The sequence below is a fragment of the Podarcis muralis genome, chromosome 8 (assembly GCF_964188315.1).
Source record: "Podarcis muralis chromosome 8, rPodMur119.hap1.1, whole genome shotgun sequence".
Taxonomy (NCBI): domain Eukaryota; kingdom Metazoa; phylum Chordata; class Lepidosauria; order Squamata; family Lacertidae; genus Podarcis; species Podarcis muralis.
This window is the reverse complement of record NC_135662.1, coordinates 10,783,075-10,801,002: the sequence shown is the minus strand read 5'-3', so window position 1 is coordinate 10,801,002 and position 17,928 is coordinate 10,783,075. Positions and strand designations below refer to the sequence as shown.

At 41.3% G+C, this 17,928-nt stretch overlaps 1 protein-coding gene across 5 annotated transcripts in view; it reads right to left on the bottom strand.

Moving 5' to 3' along the window:
• The window catches only part of DNAAF11 (dynein axonemal assembly factor 11), a 42,407-nt gene that overhangs the window by 8,206 nt on the left and 16,273 nt on the right, over positions 1 to 17,928 (bottom strand). For 3 of the 5 annotated variants that reach the window (XM_028736132.2, XM_028736129.2, XM_028736130.2), the window contains 5 exons: positions 15,750 to 15,827; positions 13,882 to 13,947; positions 13,048 to 13,117; positions 11,652 to 11,747; positions 2,890 to 2,975 (listed from right to left, as the gene is read on the bottom strand). In XM_028736132.2, coding sequence (XP_028591965.2) covers positions 2,890 to 2,975; positions 11,652 to 11,747; positions 13,048 to 13,117; positions 13,882 to 13,947; positions 15,750 to 15,827 — 396 coding nt within the window. Of the gene's footprint in view, positions 1 to 2,889; positions 2,976 to 6,027; positions 6,166 to 11,651; positions 11,748 to 13,047; positions 13,118 to 13,881; positions 13,948 to 15,749; positions 15,828 to 17,928 lie in introns of those variants that run through there. The other 2 variants (XM_077932727.1, XM_028736131.2) reach the window with 2 other exon arrangements.

Sequence of the window (17,928 nt, the reverse complement as noted above, 5' to 3'; positions counted from 1 at the left end):
TTGACTGGCAGTGTTTACTAGCAGATGAAGACAGGACTAGGCTCCCATCTAGGTCTTTGAAAAGGTCTTAGTATAGTTGTTACACAAGCAAAATAGATATTTAAGACAGAGACATATGAGTTTCCAAGAGCCTGTCTGACTCTTGTAATCAAGCAGCAGTCTGAAGAACATCCATTGAAGAACATCCATTGAACTGGAAGTGCAAGGACACCTATGACTTTCAAAATCAGGATCTGATCGGGAAGAACATGCCTTTACAAGTATTATTTAGAGGAAGACATCAATCATGGGAAACAAGGTCTTAGTCACAATTCATGTTGTCTAGGTCACCTTGTTCCCTAAGCTCAGTACATGTCATAAATATGATTAATTAAAGTTTTTAAAAATCTGCCCGTGTTCCTACTGGAGGCTCTCAGGCTACCGGGGGGTGAGATTCACGCCAACTCTTTGACATGTTTAGGAACTGTCCTTGCTAAAATGGAGCAACGATAAAAGGATTATTTATTTATTTAGATATCTACTGCACTTTCATAAAAATATAACAAAGTGATGTACAACATAAAAATATAATGTGAACATCAATGAAAACATCAATAAATACTGGTTGTTTGGTTGTTTTTTTTTAAAAAAATAACATTCCAAAGGCCTGTCTGAACAAGACTGTTTTTAAAAGACTTAAAAAAAAAAAAAAAAGGCAGCGATGAATTCTACTGGGACTTCTACTGGCAAGGAGTTCCACAGGGCAGAGCTAATCACACCACAATTGAATCGGTCCTTGGGAAAGGCCAAAATGAATCGCAGGGGTATGACTAACCACCAAAAGCGTCCCATCAGAAGATGGAGCCTGAGACTCTTAATCTCAGAGTCATGGATTCAAGCCGCACATTGGGCAAAAGCTTTTTGCATTGCAGGGGGTGGACTAGAAGTTCCTAGTGGCCCCTTGCAACTTTACAATTATCTGAATCCATCCGTTCCAGCATCCACTTCTGGATTTGAGGAAACTTCTATGTGATCTGTTATGTAGCCAAGCTCCCACTGCCAGATCTTCCAATCCATGTTAAGCTGCCCATGCAGCATCAGGCTGAAGATTTGCTCCTATAAATTTTATTCCTCAAAGCCCTTGTAACTAACTCCAAGAGGAGAGGCTTGACTTTGCAAAGAAACAGTTGGGTTAGCACCACCCTGAAGGTAAGGCTCTTAAGACTGACTCCCACAAGAATCACCCAGTCTGCTTTACAAGAATCCTGTGTGTGTGTGTGTGTGTGTGTGTGTGTGTGTGTGTGAGAGAGAGAGAGAGAGAGAGAGAGAGAGAGAGATGAAGCTCCTGGTGCAGTCCCCACAACAATATTCCCCACCAGCTCATCAATTGTCCTATAAATTTTATTCCTCAAAGCCCTTGTAACTAACTCCAAGAGGAGAGGCTTGACTTTGCAAAGAAACAGTTGGGTTAGCACCACCCTGAAGGTAAGGCTCTTAAGACTGACTCCCACAAGAATCACCCAGTCTGCTTTACAAGAATCCTGTGTGTGTGTGTGTGTGTGTGTGTGTGTGTGTGAGAGAGAGAGAGAGAGAGAGAGAGAGAGATGAAGCTCCTGGTGCAGTCCCCACAACAATATTCCCCACCAGCTCATCAATTGTGCTTTGCTTTTTTGGATGAGAAACCTGAAGAACTAAAGTGGCTAGCAGAGGGGTGTTTTTTTACAAGAAATGCTAAGCTAAACAGTTATCAAATCACTTCCCCACAAGGCATTTGCCTAAGCAGTGGTTCTCAACCTGGGTTCCAAGGATCCTGGACTTCCTCATTTATTTATTTCAGTTCCTCGGTGAGAAGATCCATAATGATGGTCAATCTCCTTCAGAGACAGATAATCAAAAGCTACTGATTTTTCTCTGCAAGGTGCAGGTTTGACGAGGGAGACATTATTGGCTGTGCAGTCAGGTCATGTGAGGCAATGGGAGTTTGGCCAGTACCCTACAGAAACTGAGTGTGCCCTACAAAACTTTCAGCAACACGTAAGAGAGTCCAATATCAAACACAGAAATGATGGTGGTGACAATCTACAATTCTCTGATTCTGGTAGATTTTGTTTTTAAAGTATTTTTATCCCATCCTTCACCAAAAAGATGGTCCACTACGCACTGTTCCTCCAGCCCCAGTGTTAACGCTCATCTTTCTCCAGCTAGTGATACAGAAAGTAAACTGCTAGCACATTTGCAAAGCTAAGCAGGGTCAGGCATAGTTTCAAATTGGATGTGTGTTAAGATTCCCAAGGGTTGGAATAGATGACTCCCTGATCCCTTCCAACTCTACAATCCTATGATTCTCTGACACATGATCTAGTGCAGAGATTTCCTAGTCCACTAGCAAAATGTTACCTTTGTTCAGAACACAAAAGACAAATATCATCCTTTCCTCCTTGCCAATGAGAGCCTATGCTGCCTTGTGTTATTGATCAATAACTTCGAAAATTTCAGCCGTTAATAGCCCTAAACTAAATGAGATGGAATTCAAATAGATGACTTGTGTCTTCCTAAGTTGTTCAGGCACCCAGGAAATATCGCTTAGCAGAGTGAAGAACCTGAAAAGTCCTTTCTTGATCAAGAATTTGAGCTTCATTTCATAACGCTGTAGAAGAGGCCAAGTGACAGTCAATGGAATAAATCTGACTTGCGGCTTGAAGAACTTTCTCGGGTTGGCCACCAAAGCAGACGTTTATAAAGGCATTGGACAAGGCTCCATTTAAAGCTTTATTTCATACAAATCAATATTTATTTTTGTTATTCCATACAACTCTGCATTCCATGAGAAGAAATATCCTTGCAACTGAAAAACCCATTTGCAGCATGTATAAAAACTGAGGTGCTAGATAGATAAATCATAACTATTACCTTCTTAGATTTTTTTGAAGCTTAGTGGTGTCAGAGGGTTTCTTAGAAGTGGATACGTCTTGCTTAGCCACAATTATTTCTTTAGCCTGAAAAGAAAAGTATATTGGTTTCATCATTAGGTTGCATTTTTCTGTAGGATAGAAAATGTTATAAACACAAATACTTCAGGTAAAATGTGTTTATTTAACATTTCAGTCCACCGTATCTGAACATCAAGGTTAGGGAGCACAAATTATCACAGTTCAGCTCCAGGCACTGAAAATAAATAAAATCTTCTGAATAAAGGGTGTGTGTGTACACACACAAACACACACACACACACACACACACACACACACACTTATATTTGCTGCCTAAAGCAGACAATGATTCAGAAAGAATGAGGTCCAAACCTTCTGTATTCTTTACAAATCAAGGAGCACAATGTAGCCAAAGTTAAGCACATCTAAAACCCAATGATTTTAATGACAGAATTATGCCTATGCTTCACTCGCTCTCTTTCTTAAATTAGTGAGACATAGAGGTGCTCCACTTTGGCTAGATTGTGTATTTGATAAAGAATAAGCTATTTATGTTCTGAGTCTAATGCAAAAACTGTTCTGGACTTCCAAGTTGAGTAACATTTTATGCAAATCCTGAAGACATCTGCACAAAATGTTCCCAGAATTATAGAGCACCAGCATGTCAATGATCATTCAATTTGATGGTGGAAACTGTATATTTTTGTTATAAATTATAGGTTTGGGTTTTCAGAGTTCAACTGCCATTAATTTTTAGATATTTATTAATGGCATCTGAAGCCCAATAAATTTGCCTATTAGTTTGCCTAGTACTGCAGAACTGTGAGAAAGCATACTCTGGTCCCATCCATCAGAGGTCAAAGATCTACTGGGAGATCACATCTTCTACCTCCAAGGAAGAACAGCATGGCTAGAGCAGTGTTTCCCAACCGGTGTTCCGCGGCACACTAGTGTGCCGCGAGACGTTGCCTGGTGTGCCGCGGGAAAAATTAAAAAATTCGAAAGATATCCGGAGAGGCGGCCTTCAGGCGAGTTTTAATTTTAATTTTCCTTCTCCCACTTAATGCCCCACGCTCGCCCGAGCAGCTTGCAATCCTCGGTAACCACGGCGACCCGAGGGAGGGGAGGGAACAGGGAAGTCGAGGGCGGCGGTGAGCCGCGATGACGTCAGTGGGCCGCGCCGCCTCGCCCTGGCACGGTGTGAGAGCCCCGGCTAGTGGCGCGAGCTTCAGAATAAGTGGGATCTGCGTGCGTGCACTCGAAGAGCTTCGTGAGCGAAGGGTCGATGCTGAGGGCTCCGCTGCTTCGAGGCCCGTAGCAGTAGCACAGGCACGCGGCCTCGTCCACCGTGTCGAAGTCGTAAGCGGCGGCGGCGGAGGTCAGCTGCTGGGTTATCTGTGTATGTGCTGGTTCTTGTTTTATTTAAATCACTGCAATCCATTGCAAGCCTCCTTAAGAATTTGATCAAAAGATGAGTACGGCAAGACTCCTTACCAATGCATCTGCTGAACTTTGCTTTTTTGGATGATAAACCTGGACAGCTGTGAAAGCTGATGTTGCTAGGAGACATTTATCTTCATTTTTTTATGTTTTCCTTTGTCATCAACTGGGCATCTGGTGTCAGAAACAAAGAAGGCTGCAACTCTGCAATGCTGCTCATGAATTTCCCTCATAGTGATTCTGTACAGATTCACTACAGATTCATCAGCTCCTTTGTTTGGGGTAATTCTTACTAATCTTCTTTGGTGATCACTCGTCGCTGAGTAAGAATGTCTTCCATCAACACAGTCTTGATAGGGAGTCTATAACTGTGGAGGCCAATTCTGGATCCACAAGTCCTTCCACAGTGGGGACATAGGTTTCCAGGTGGGAGTTGATCATGGTGAGGATTTGCCAAACGTGTCTTCCTCTTAGCATGTTACTCCCTTACGTCCTTAGCTTGAGCATCTTCATAGTCCATGACACCTTTGGTAAAAGCTGTTCTCCAATTGGAGCACTCGCAGACCAGTGTTTCCCAATTGTTGGTGTTTATACTACATTTTTTTAGATTTGCCTTGAGAGAGGCTTTAAACCTCTTTTGTTGACCACCAGCATTACGCTTTCCATTTTTAAGTTCAGAATAGAGTAGTTGCTTTGGAAGAGGATCATCAGGAATCCGCACAACATGACCAGTACAATGAAGTTGATGTTGAAGAATCATTGCTTCAACACTGGTGATCTTTGCTTCTTCCACCACACTGGCACTAGTTCGCCTGTTTTTCCAACAATTTTTTGCAGAGACACCACTGATGGAATCTTTAGAGGAGTTGGAGATGGCATTTATAAGTGGTCCATGTTTCACAAGCATACAGTAAGGTTGGTAGTACAACAACTTTGTAAATAAGCATTTTGGCTTCCTTGTGAGTGTCCCGGTCCTCAAACACTTTGCACTTCAATAGGGAGAAAGCTGCGCTCGCTGATTTCAGGTGATGCTGGATTTTGATATCAATGTCGGCCCTTGTGGAAAGACAGCTGCCCAGGTAGGAGATGTCATCGACATTTTCCAATGTTACACCATTAAGTTGGATTTGTGGCGCTGCAGGGGCATTGTTTTGTGCTTGTTGGTGCAGTACTTTGGTTTTTTGGATGTTGAGCAATAGGCCAAGCTTTTCGTAAGCTTCTGCAAAGCTATTTAGAATGGTTTGGAGCTCATCCTCTGAGTGTGTGCACACTATGTTATCAGCATGTTGAAGCTCTATGACGGAAGTTATGGTAACCTCAGTCTTTGCTTTCAGCCTACTCAAGTTAAAGAGCTTTCCATCTGTTCAATATATAATTTCTACTTGGGGGGGGGGAGACTTTCCCTTTGACAATGTGTAGGATCACAGCAACTAAAATAATAGAGTTCGGAAATAACACAACCCTGTTTAACACCTGATTCAACTGTGAATGGTTCACTTTAAGAGCCACTGTAATCTGCAATTGTTGCTGTCATATTATCATGGAGGAGCTGAAGAATGGTCACAAATTTATCTGGGCAGCTGATTAGAGATGAGATTAGAGATAAGCATGCAGTATCTCCAAATCTGAGAGAGTTGTGTATAGCTATTAACCAAATGAAAAACAACAAAGCTAGCAGACCTGATGCTGCTGAAATCTTGATTTCTTATTCTTCTGGTAAGTTTTGCCATTTCTGCATAATCCATAAGTTTTTGTATCCATTCATCTCTTGTCAGGACTTCTTCTTTCCATTTTTGGGCAAATAACATTCTTGCAGCTGTAGTTGCATACATAAATAAATTTCTATACTGTTTGAGTAGTTCTACATCTATAATTCCCAAGAGAAATCTTCTGTGTTGTTGTTTTTAAACAAATGTTATCTTAAATATCTTTTTCAATTCATTATACATCATTTCCCAGGAAGCTTTAACCTTACTACAAGACTGCCACACAGGATAAAAGTATCTTCTTTTTCTTTGCATTTCCGACACTTACTCAATTTTGATTTATAATTTTTTGCCAATCTATTAGGTGTTAGATACCATCTATATAACATTTTCATGATTTTCTCTTAAATTTTATATCCATATTCCACAATCGTTCCCATGCTTCCATGTCTATATTATAACAAATATCTATTGCCCAACGTATTATTGAAGATTTTACTTGCTCATCCTTTGTCTCCCATTCCAATAATATCTTATACATTTTAGACAGCACTTTAACATTACATTCCAACAGGTCTCTCTTCAATTGTGATATTTGTTCACCAAACCCTTGTTTCCTATCTGTCTTAAATATTTTATTCAAGCGATGATATTGCATCCATGTTGTTAACATTTCTGATAATTCCTTAAATTCTTTTAATTTAAACTCTCCTCCATCTTCTCTTAATAAATTTCTATAAGTTGCCCAACCTTCCATCGTATTCTTTTTCTTTACCACTATGTCTTCCAATGGTGAAAGCCAAAGTGGTGTTTCTTTCTCCAATAAATTTTTATATTGATCCCATACTCTATACATTTTTTCTTAATTATATGGTTTGTGAATCCTTTATGTACTTTCACCTTTCCATACCACAAATAAGTGTGCCAACGGACCAATGCATTTTTCAATCTCAACTCAGCACACTTATATAATACTTTGAAAAGTGGGTTGAAGTAGACCAGCAGAGTACATACATAACTCAGGAAGCCAACTTGCATTGACTTTGTGAATCATAAAATGTCTATGGAAACCCACCCTATGCAAAAACTTGAAAGTCTCCCTTTTGGTTAGCTTTGTGATGAAAAATGTCCTGTTCTATTTGTCTAAAACCTTTTGCTGCCCTTATTACTTGCTTTGGAAGAAGGAAGGACATTAATTTTCAGACTTAATAAAAGTGTGTCCGAGAACATGAAATGCTTTCATTTACTTGACGCAGAAATTTATTCTCTTCAGGATCTTTGCTACCACAAGGTCACTAGAAAGGCAATATTTTTTTTATTTTTTTTTAAAGGACTGCAAGTTCTGAAAAGCTGGAGTTTTGCAAAATTAACAAGCTATCCAATGCATGCCTTGCACTGAGATGTAAGAACTTTCAAACAGGATGCTTATGAATCAATACAATTGAGGAATTACTATTCTTGTGCTGCATGTGCACTTTGGATGACCATAGATCCAGAGTCCTCAGATATGCGTAGTGAATACATATGAGACCCTACACTTTTGCAAAGGCTTGCCAAGAAGACCAGCTTTGAACGTAGCGAAGGTTCCTTTCCAGACAATAGGTTTATTTGACACATATTTGTATGGCGCAATTGAGAGTTCAGTACACATCACATACTTGTAAGACGCGCATCAACTCTCTAAGGTAGACTGGCATTATTCTTTGCAAGTGACACAAGCAACAAAATGTTGCAGTGCATCATTCCTCCTAAAAGGAGTGTTCCAGTTCACGGTTCTAGCCGGCTGTTCCCTCCAGATGAATTATTCAAGTCTCTCCTTCTCTCTACCCATTCTAATGTTTTCCAACTGTCAATCTACATTCCTGGCTATTTAGCATACTCAGTCCTCTTTTGGCTGTATTTTGGGACTTTTAGGCTTGTTTTTTTGTGAGGGGTTGCTTGGAATTTGTTTGTACTTCTACAAAACTTGAAAGCATGCTGATACTTCACTCCTGCTTCTTAATGGCCCTATTCTGGTAACAATCCTGGCAACATTCACCGACTGAGTTCCATATTGGAAAAAAGTAGTATTTTACTGGGGGGGTGGGGGTGGATATCTAAGACCCTAGCAGAACTTGTTAAGTTTGCAGCAGTTGACATTTGGACCAAGGCTGACTTTACAGTTACAGACTTTCAGCCCTATGCCACACCAGCTCTCTGTATTGCACAGCAAGGCAGCGGTACATCACTGCACTGCAAATGTCGAGATTCACCTGTCATTCCTCAGGCCTCCAAAGTATCAAGGTATTCTTCTGGATGAGCCTGTTCATTTGCAGAGATCACTATGAATCTCTGCTGTAGATGCCCTTTCTTGGGCAGTGAAGTCAGCGGCAGTTGCGGACAAGGCCTTTTCTGTGAAGGCTCCCTCATTGTAGACCATGGGTGTCAAACACAAGGTCCGCGGGCCGAATCCGGCCCGCCAGACCTCGTCATGTGGCCCGTGTAGCTGCCGCCAGCCGCCAGCCTTCACCTTTTATTCTCGCTTTTTTTTTTTTGACACAAGAAAGCCGCCTCTTCAGCGCATGCGCGGCAGCCTACAAGCCAGAGAACATCTGCCCTCTAGCGGCGCCGGCCGTTCTACACAGGAAACCTCCACTTTACATGCATTCAGGAAACCTCCACTTGTTTTTATATTGAGCGCATGCAGTAATAATTGAATGCAGTGACAATAATTTATGATAATAAAGAGTGGACACATAGTCCTACAGATACAACCGGCCCTTTGAGGGTGACCAAACTGCTGATGCGGCCCCCGATGAATTTGAGTTTGACACCCCTGTTGTAGACTTTTCTTCCCAGACATCTTTGCCAATTGTCCTGTCCTGTGGGCTCCAGTCCTATGCATGGTTACTTGGGGGTAAATCTCTCAGTGAAGTTTACTTATGAACACACTTGCAATGGCATGTGGCTGCTATCCATAGTATCTCTACACTTAGGCAAGAAGAACCAGCTGCACAAATATAAGATGGGGGACACCTGGATTGCCAGTAGCACATATGAAAAGGATCTAGGGGACTTAGTAGACCACAAGCTGAACATGAGGCAACAGTGTGATGCAGCAGCAAGAAAAGCTAATGCTATTCTAGACTGCATCAACAGTAATAGTCTCGCTCTATTCAGCCTTGGTCAGACTGCACCTGGAGTAGTGTCCAGTTCTGGGTGCCACAATTTAAGAAGGATACTGAGAAGCTGGAACATGTGCAGAGAGGACAACCAAGATGATCAAGGGTCTGGAAACCAAGCCTTATGAAGAGCACTTGAAGGAGCTGGATATGTTTAGCCTGGAAAAGAGGAGACTGAGAAGAGACATGATATGCATCTTCAAATATCTGAAGGCCTGCCACATGGAAAAAGGAATAAACTTGCTTTCTCCTGCTCCAGAGGACAGGACCCGAACCAGTGGCTTCAAGTTACAAGAAAGTAGATTCTGACTAAACATCAGGAAGATCTGTCCAATAATAAGAATTGTTCAACAGTGGAACAGACTCCCAAAAGAGGTTTTTAAGCAGAGCTGGATGGTCATCTGCTATGTATGATCTAGTTGAGATTATTGCATTCCAGGGGGTTGGACTAGATGAAACTTGAGGTCCCTTCCAACTCTACAACTCTATGATTCTATTATTTAGAAGTGTGACAAATATTCATTTTAAGTGTATTCTGAATCTTTTGGAGAAGTGGATTTTGGTCAAATGAATAACATTTCAGGCACAATTCCAGCTACTGATGAGGCTGCAAACCTGTCATTACAGATGCACCATTGGAATTAATGAGAGGCCTAGCAAGACAAGACAGATGGTATGAACTTGAAGGAGACTGGCTACATACATCTCAGCAGAGGAGTCATATTTTTAAAAAAGATTTAAGAACAAATGTAAAAAAAAAAAGTAAAGAAGGAACACACTATCTTGCTAATGCCTTCCGTTAATAACTTAAGGGTGTGGGAGAAAAGGCCAGCATCTTGATGCATTAGCTTTGCAAGGATTCATGGCTCAAGGGGAAGAAAACATGTCCCGAAGGCAGCTCAGGAGCAGTTTTCAACATAAGAACAGTTAAAACGCTACACAGCCATCTCTGTTTTTTTCTCTGTGTGTATTCCAGACCAGGAATACAAATTGCAGCTGTGGAACCTGCTACTGGAGCAAAATTTTGCTTTCCATAACTTTAGCTTTTATTTAATTTTCATTACAGCCAGTTCAAAAATACCCAGAAGAGAAAATAAAATAAGAAATCATTTGATGTTGAAGCAGGGGTGGCCAACGTGGTGCCCTCCAAATGAGGTTGGACTCAAACTCCCATCAGTCCCAGCTGCTATAGCCAATGTCCAGAGGTGATGGGAGTTGTAGTCCAACACTACCAGTAGGACAGCCACATTGATGACCACTGATTTCAGGCGTTTATTGAACACTTTGCTATGCATGTCTGAACTCATGTATAGAAAAGCTGCAAAAAATAAAGTAAAATCGGCAATGAAGATACTGGAGAACTGAGGCAATAAAAACAAGAGCAAGAAACAGAACAAGCATTAAGCAGCCATTAAAACCCACAAACCAGAAAAACTGTAAAAGAGCAACACAATTAAAAGACTTATTAAATAAAAAGCCTTTAACCAGACACCTAAATGTCACCAATGAAGGTGCCTCCTGCATCTGCTGTGGGAAGAGCGTCCCAAAGACGAGGCACAACCACTTAATTGCATGTTACAAGTATGATACGCAATAAAATAATTAAATAAAATGCCAGACGAAAGTTCCACTCTGTGGTCCGCATCCATCTGGAAAATGACGCTCCTGATGAGCTCTCTGCTCAGCGGTTGAGAACATGCTTTGTTTGGATGCAGAACATCCCATGTTCAATCCCTGTCATTTCCAGGAAAAAGGATGCTGGGTAGTAGACAAAACTAGGCCAGGACAAATAGTCTGAACCTGCTATAAGGCAGCGTCCTACTAAAAGGTATCACTGCCTCTGCCAAAGCTTCTTTAAGAGAGCAAGATCTCAAGTCCCTAAAGCAGAGTTTTCCAAACTTTTCATGTTGGTGACACAATTTTTAGACACGCACCATTTCACAACACAGTAATACAGTTTCACTAGCAAACTGGAGGTTAAACTAACCCCTTTCCAGCCCCAGGAGAAGCGGTTCGCGGTCGTGTGACACACCTATACACTGCAGCCTAATGTGTCGCAACACACAGTTTGGGAAGCTCTGCCCTAAAGACTATGTTGTGAAAAGGCCTTGAAATGCTTGCAGACAGGCAAGGCATCGAATCAGCATCGTGACAGCATGGGCTTAGCTTTGAAGGTGCTACTGAAGAGGCAGTCCACTCAGAACTGAGGCTCAAGTTTGCCATGTTTCTTCTTTTTGGAGGCTAGGTTGTTTATCCAGTCTTTCACGTTTGATGTTGTTCCACTTTGGCGGTAACACTGTGCTCTGGGGGACATTCTGCTCTGAGTTTTGCAATGCCTCAAGGGCAGAACATAGGGGGAGAGGAAGAAGAATGTGCAGGCAAGCAGATCCAAGGCAAAACTGAATTCTGAGCATCGCAGGAACATCTTGCCCTACCTTTGGTAGGCTGATAACCAAATGTCCAGTTGTTTGAGATCTTTTAGCAGCACTGTTATCTGGCTTCACTTCTGCAGGAAGCACAAGTTGAAACACCTGAAAAACCCAAAACACACAGACAAGGAACTACACCATTTGTGATATAGATACTACAAAAACCATAAGTTTACCAGACTTAGTTTTGTGGGTTTACAGGGATGTGAAGTATGAATCAGGAAGAATAAAGCATTTGTGACCCAGATAGAAAAACGTGCAGTTATATGAATAACATGTCTTTGATCCGAGAGGATTTTTTTGACTTAAATCTCTCTTGTGGTATATATTAATACCAATCCTAATGGGTGATTTGCATCTTAAACAGTCCTCATTTACGTTGCAAGTAATGATGAGTGTGTGTGTGTGTGTGTGTGTGTGTGTGTGCGCGCGCGCGCCTTCAAACATACACATATGCCTTCAGTGTTGTCAGTGAAATGTATGACATTTTAAAGAAGGTTATAGCATGGTACTTAGGTTATATTGGCAACTAAATGAGAATAATTATGCTAGTCTATTTTAGACTGAAAGTAATTTTTAATCTGCATTTAGTAGTGTGATTATGAATACAGCTTCTAATGTTTAGCTTAGCAGCACTGGCATTTTTAAAGTCAAAAAACGAAGAAAATGCAAGATCTACAGGGATTTTAAAAAATGCTCCATCTCTCTATTCATGATATATTACAGCTCTTAGGGTGATAACTCAACTTCAAGTTAGCCTAAATAAAAGTTTTAGCAAGAACAAAAATAGTGTGGAAGGGGAACTTGACTCCCCATCTTAGGGCCTTTCTACATCGTCAGTTAAATATATCTTCCAATTTTGCTTTTGCATAATACTCCCGAAATGGCTAATTTCAAAAGTTAAGATAGCCCACCTGAATGTAACTGATGCAGTGTGGTGAAGCTGCTTTTCAAAAGTTAGCTAAGAAGTATACTCCAGCCAAGAAAGTGAGTGCAAATGAAAGTTTGCATGGCAAATAACAAACGGACTAAGCCTTTTCTTGCCACAGTGTCTTGGTGCCTGTCACCTTATTTCATTTTCACTGACATCATGAGATGCAAAAACTATCAGGGTTCATTAGACTTGGGTCTCAGAGTGGAAACCTACAAGGAACTGAAGGGAGAAGAAAGAGGGCAGGCTTTCTTTGCGTCCCCCAGATTGAAGTGATAAAACTGGAAGGGTGAGGTAATAGTAGGTTTCCTCCTTCACTCCTTATAGAACTCTTCCCACCAGGCCAATAACATCCATAGAACAAGTACAGGATTAACATGTTGAAGGAGCCAATATTAGGAAGTGGAAAGGAGTCAAAATTAAACTTCTGAAAAACATAAAATAAAAGCAATAACAACAAAGCATACTAACCTTTCCCTTGATCGTTACTCGGACGTAAGTAGGCTGTACATCAATATCAAGTAGGGAGGTGTCTAGATGTCTTTGAAATGGGGAGGGAAGGGAGTCCATTTAGTTTAGTAGTTCCTTAATTTATGAGCCTTCCTTAGGAGGATTAAACTCCTCTCTGTTCCCTCCTAGCATGGCTCATGTTATACCAAGAGTCGCATGGTTGCATTCAACACTTTTACTCAGACCAGACCCAAAGGGGAGGGGGAGAGAGAGAACAGTGATATCACTGAAACAAGATTCAAACCCAAGAAGCAAATCACCCGTAGAAGAATACAGGCACACCCAACAGTCAACATAGACTGGGTCTCAATTTGCACGAAACCACAGGTGAGAATGTTTACTGCTGTAGTGAGATAACAAACCTGTCTGGATTAAGGGTTGATGAAATTGCATCAAACCTGCAAATGAAATCCAGTTCAGTACCTTTGCACTAAGGGCCAAAGTAGATGAGATGCCTTCAGATCGCCCATCTCTTTATTTCATTTTTTAAAAGTAGCCTTGGGGAAGCATGACTCGGGTTGAGGCTTGTGTGAGTGTGCTAATGGTCTGCCCTGAAGCATTTTCCTTGATGTCAAAACTCTCCCTTCTCCCACAACACTGGTATTTGGCCCAGTTACGGAAAACAAACAGACAAACATGTGCAATATAATATTTGCTGCTTCACATAGCCAATTTAATACCATCCACTGTGCATATGAAAGTATGAATGGAAGGCAACAGTTGAGTAACTAATAACATTCAGCAGTGTCCAAAAGCAGGCACAGCAGCAGTGCAAATATAGTGATTTTTTCTGACCTGTAAACAGCAAGATCCAGGATGAATTGGTTGTTTGCTTCATCATCTTTTAAAGAGAAAGGAAGCCTAGCAATAATAGCAAAAAGATTTGCACATTACTAGAATTGAAAGAAACAATGTGCAGACTTCAACTGCTAGTTGCTTTAGATTTAGCATTAACAAAGACATACTTCTTTCTTTTAACATATCTGCAGAATCCTACAGAATATCACACAAACTGTGCTCTGGTTTATTGCTTGTGAGTGACACGAGGTCAGTTTAATTCAAAGCTATATATCAGTGCTGGAAGAGAGACACCTGCTGGCCAAAAACTAACAAGAAGGGGTGATGGTCGAACATTATTCTTCTATCAGGAACAGAATTTGTTTTGCAAAGTGCTTTCTCCAGGCCCCATTATTTCAACTAGCTTTACTGAGCTATGCATTACTCTACAAACTGAAATCCTTGAGCAAGCCATTGAGAAAATCAGTATATAAGATGATACAAGTATTTGGGATAGGAACATACGAATCTGCCCATTTTGGTCTACTCTGACTGATAATTTTTTTAAAAAAACTGTTATTGCCTCTTGATAGCCTTAGGGAAGCCATTATTTTCTTAGTCTCAACCCCTGCTCTGCAATGTAAGCTAATATAATGGGCAGTATCTGACAAAAGTCAAGGACTTTTGGTTGTGCAATGGAGCTTCCCTTCCTTCTCCTCAAGCAATCCACACATGCCCCCTAAATCTGTTCTGGAAAGGTTCCCCTAACGCTCCAGAGCACATTTAGGAAGGGCCCACAGGGAGAGAAGAGGGAGGGGAAGTTTCATGGCACAAAGAGAAATCTCTGCACAAATGGAGCTACACTGTTGGATGTTGCTCACCATTTGTAAAACCTTTGGAATGCTCCAAAGTGCTATTTAAAGGCTAAGAATTATAATAACCTTGGTATAGTTCGATCTCACCAATCCAACATTTTTCATATGCATTCAAACTGGGATGGGGAACCATCTTATTGGACTCCAACTCAAATCAGCCTCAGCCTCCATGTCCACTGGCCAGGAACAATTGTAGACCAGCAAATAGAAGGGCCAAAGAGAGCATTAAAATGCATTAAATCATCTCTGCATTAAAACGACGTTGTGAAACTGAGTTGCACTGGGTGGGGGGGATATTACTGCTTCTCACAAACCTGCTTAACAGTTTATAAAAATCTGGCCCTCAATATGAATCCATTGAAAGAAGGCAATAGTACATATCATTCAGTAACTATTGACAACACGAGTCTCTGGGGCTCTATAGCTTTCTTCAATATGTCTGTAGCTCCCAGAACCATAATTCCGATCTGTCAACACAACATTTTAAGATATTACACACTTGACGTCTTCACACAAGCAAGCTACTCCTATTTTTGTACAGCTGTCAACACATTTTTACAGCAAAGCAGAGACATCGATAAAACGGTGCGTTTCTTGTGAGACACTATAGGTAAACATCAATATTTCCTTCCTGCCACTATTCTTCTTTCTTCTCATGGCACTCAGGTAGGCAGAAGATTTATTCATTCTCTTTGTAACTTACTTGATCTGAATAAAGAAAAGCAGCAAAGGCCAGATCGTCTTTAATGTGGAAATCCTACCTAAGGCATTGGAGGAACCTAAGTGTGGGGTCTTGATGTCTATTCAAAAATTCTCCATACCTTGAAACAAGTGTATACAGCATATGGATTTGGGGAAATATGGAAAATCCATATGTGCATATACATTTATATCATGAGATTTTAGAATCTGACACAACAATTTCTGGTAAATTCTCAAAACTGTGTATAACTTAACCAATTCCATCACTAAAAGGCCACACAACCCAAGTGATCATTCCTCCTTACATACTTAGGTTCATTTATATTCAGAACTCTTCCTTCTGGAGTGATTAAAGTCCTCGGTGGTTTCTCTTTCTTGGTTTGCTCTCTAACAAAGAAAAATGAGGAAAGGATTTTCAGTATTTTATGGTTGTTGTTTTTTTCTCTTTCTCATCCTTTCTGCGAGGTAACCAAGACAGAAATGGGAAGACAAGAGAAAGATTTTTGGGCTTTTAAATAAAACACAAAAACATCTGCTTAATGCAAGGAGGACACCTGGCATGTTGCTCTACTTTAGAAATGCAAATAAAGTTAAAGCTGCAGTCAGTTATGTTGTCATCCCCCAATTGGCTCAGTTCTTGGATAATAAATGCCAGTCCAAACAGAAGGATCTTATGCTGTTTCCAAATAACTGCTCTGTCAATGCTAGTCTTAAGCACCTAATTTTAATGAAACTTACTCCCAAAGGAGTATACTTATAATCAAGGTGCCTGTACCCCTGCTATTTGAACATGGTGCATGGATAATATTGTAAAGAAGGAGTGCTGATTTCACTGCATGCAATGGAACCTTAAAAAGAGGAGCTCTCCATGGTACTTTGAAAGCAAGTCATGTACGGTTATCGCAACGGATTCTAATGTAGAGATGGTAGCTGCTTCTTCATGAGCACTGGAGCCAGCAAACATTCCGCAAACAGAACTGCAAGCGTCTAATCCCCAATCTCTCTGCAAAATCTTCCCCTCCTGCCCTTAGCAAAATATAAGCATGTTGGAATATGCAGTGGTACCTCTAGTTGCGTTCTGCTCATTACGGACTTTCAGCTTACGAACACGGCAAACCCAGAAGTGTTTACTTCCGAGTTGGCCACACGCGCATGTGCAGAAGCGATCTGTGCGCTTCGTGCATGCACAGAAGCGCTCAATCGCGCTGCACACATGCGTGGAAGAGGCGCTCTAGTTGCGGACTTTTCAGGGTGCAAATGGCACCCCAAAACGGATTAAGTACACAACCAGAGGTACCACTGTACCCCATATACTTAAGTCACTGTTTTTTGAAACTGAAAGGCTTATACCCTCCCATGGGGAGAGTGTATCACAAACATATATTTTGTACAATGGGTCTGCAAAAATACAGTGAAAATGCCTGCCTGATTTCAAGAGGAAAGGATAGGTTCCAAAGCATAGGTTTTGCCACACTTAAAGACTGATTTCTTACAGGTGAGGAATGAAAAGTATGTGGCACTTATAACAGTGCCAGTTCTGCAGATCAAAGTGACCAAGTGGTCATATATGGGGTGAAGCAATCCTGCAAGTAAACTGGTCCCAATCTATTAAGGCAGTGGTTTTCAACCTGTGTGCCAGCCATGACACCCTGGGGTGAGTTGAATGATGGTCAGGGGTGCCACGGACAACACTGGCCTCTGTCCCTCTTTCCTTCCCTCCCTCCTCTGATGCCCTCTCGCGTCCCTGCCTCCCAAAGGCTTGCACAGCTGTTTATTGCAGCAGCCCTGGCTATAACCTCTGCAGGTGAATGGTGTCTTAATATACTGATAGTAAGACCTTGAACTTGGTCCGGTAGCAAATAGGCAAGCAGTGCAGATCTAGAACATATAGTATTTGAAGTGCTTCATATTCATTATCTCAGGAACCTCCACAAAGACACCGCAAAGTAGGCCAGTATTATTTCCCACCCACCAAACACACTGCAGATGGTGCTGAAGGAGAACATCTTGCCTATTCTCCCAGCTACAAGGGAGTATCTTATCTAAGAGTAGCTCTTGCAACACTGGGATAAATTTTAAATTACTCAACCACCTGGGCAGAACCAGAGAGTGCAATTCTGGCACAGATATGAGATTTGAACCTGAGATTTCATGGCTCAGTCGCCATTCAGCCAGTCTCATGAGAGAATTTGATTGGTCCCGTCTAGTGGAGCGAGTGGGAGGAGCAATCCACCCACAGATCCCCTTCTCTACTGGAAGAAGATCACTTCCCAGCTTTTACCATTTCCTGTACTCAAGCATCACCTCACTTACCTTAATTTTTACCTGTAACCATGCACCTTGCTTTAACCACTGCTTTAAACTACTGCAGGGTACCACGGGGCATTTATACAGGTACATTCTACAGCAGACACTCATAGCCAACATCTGCAATATTTTTGTGGCATAATAGTTATTGCCCTAATAAGGATTCTGGATCTTTTCTTAC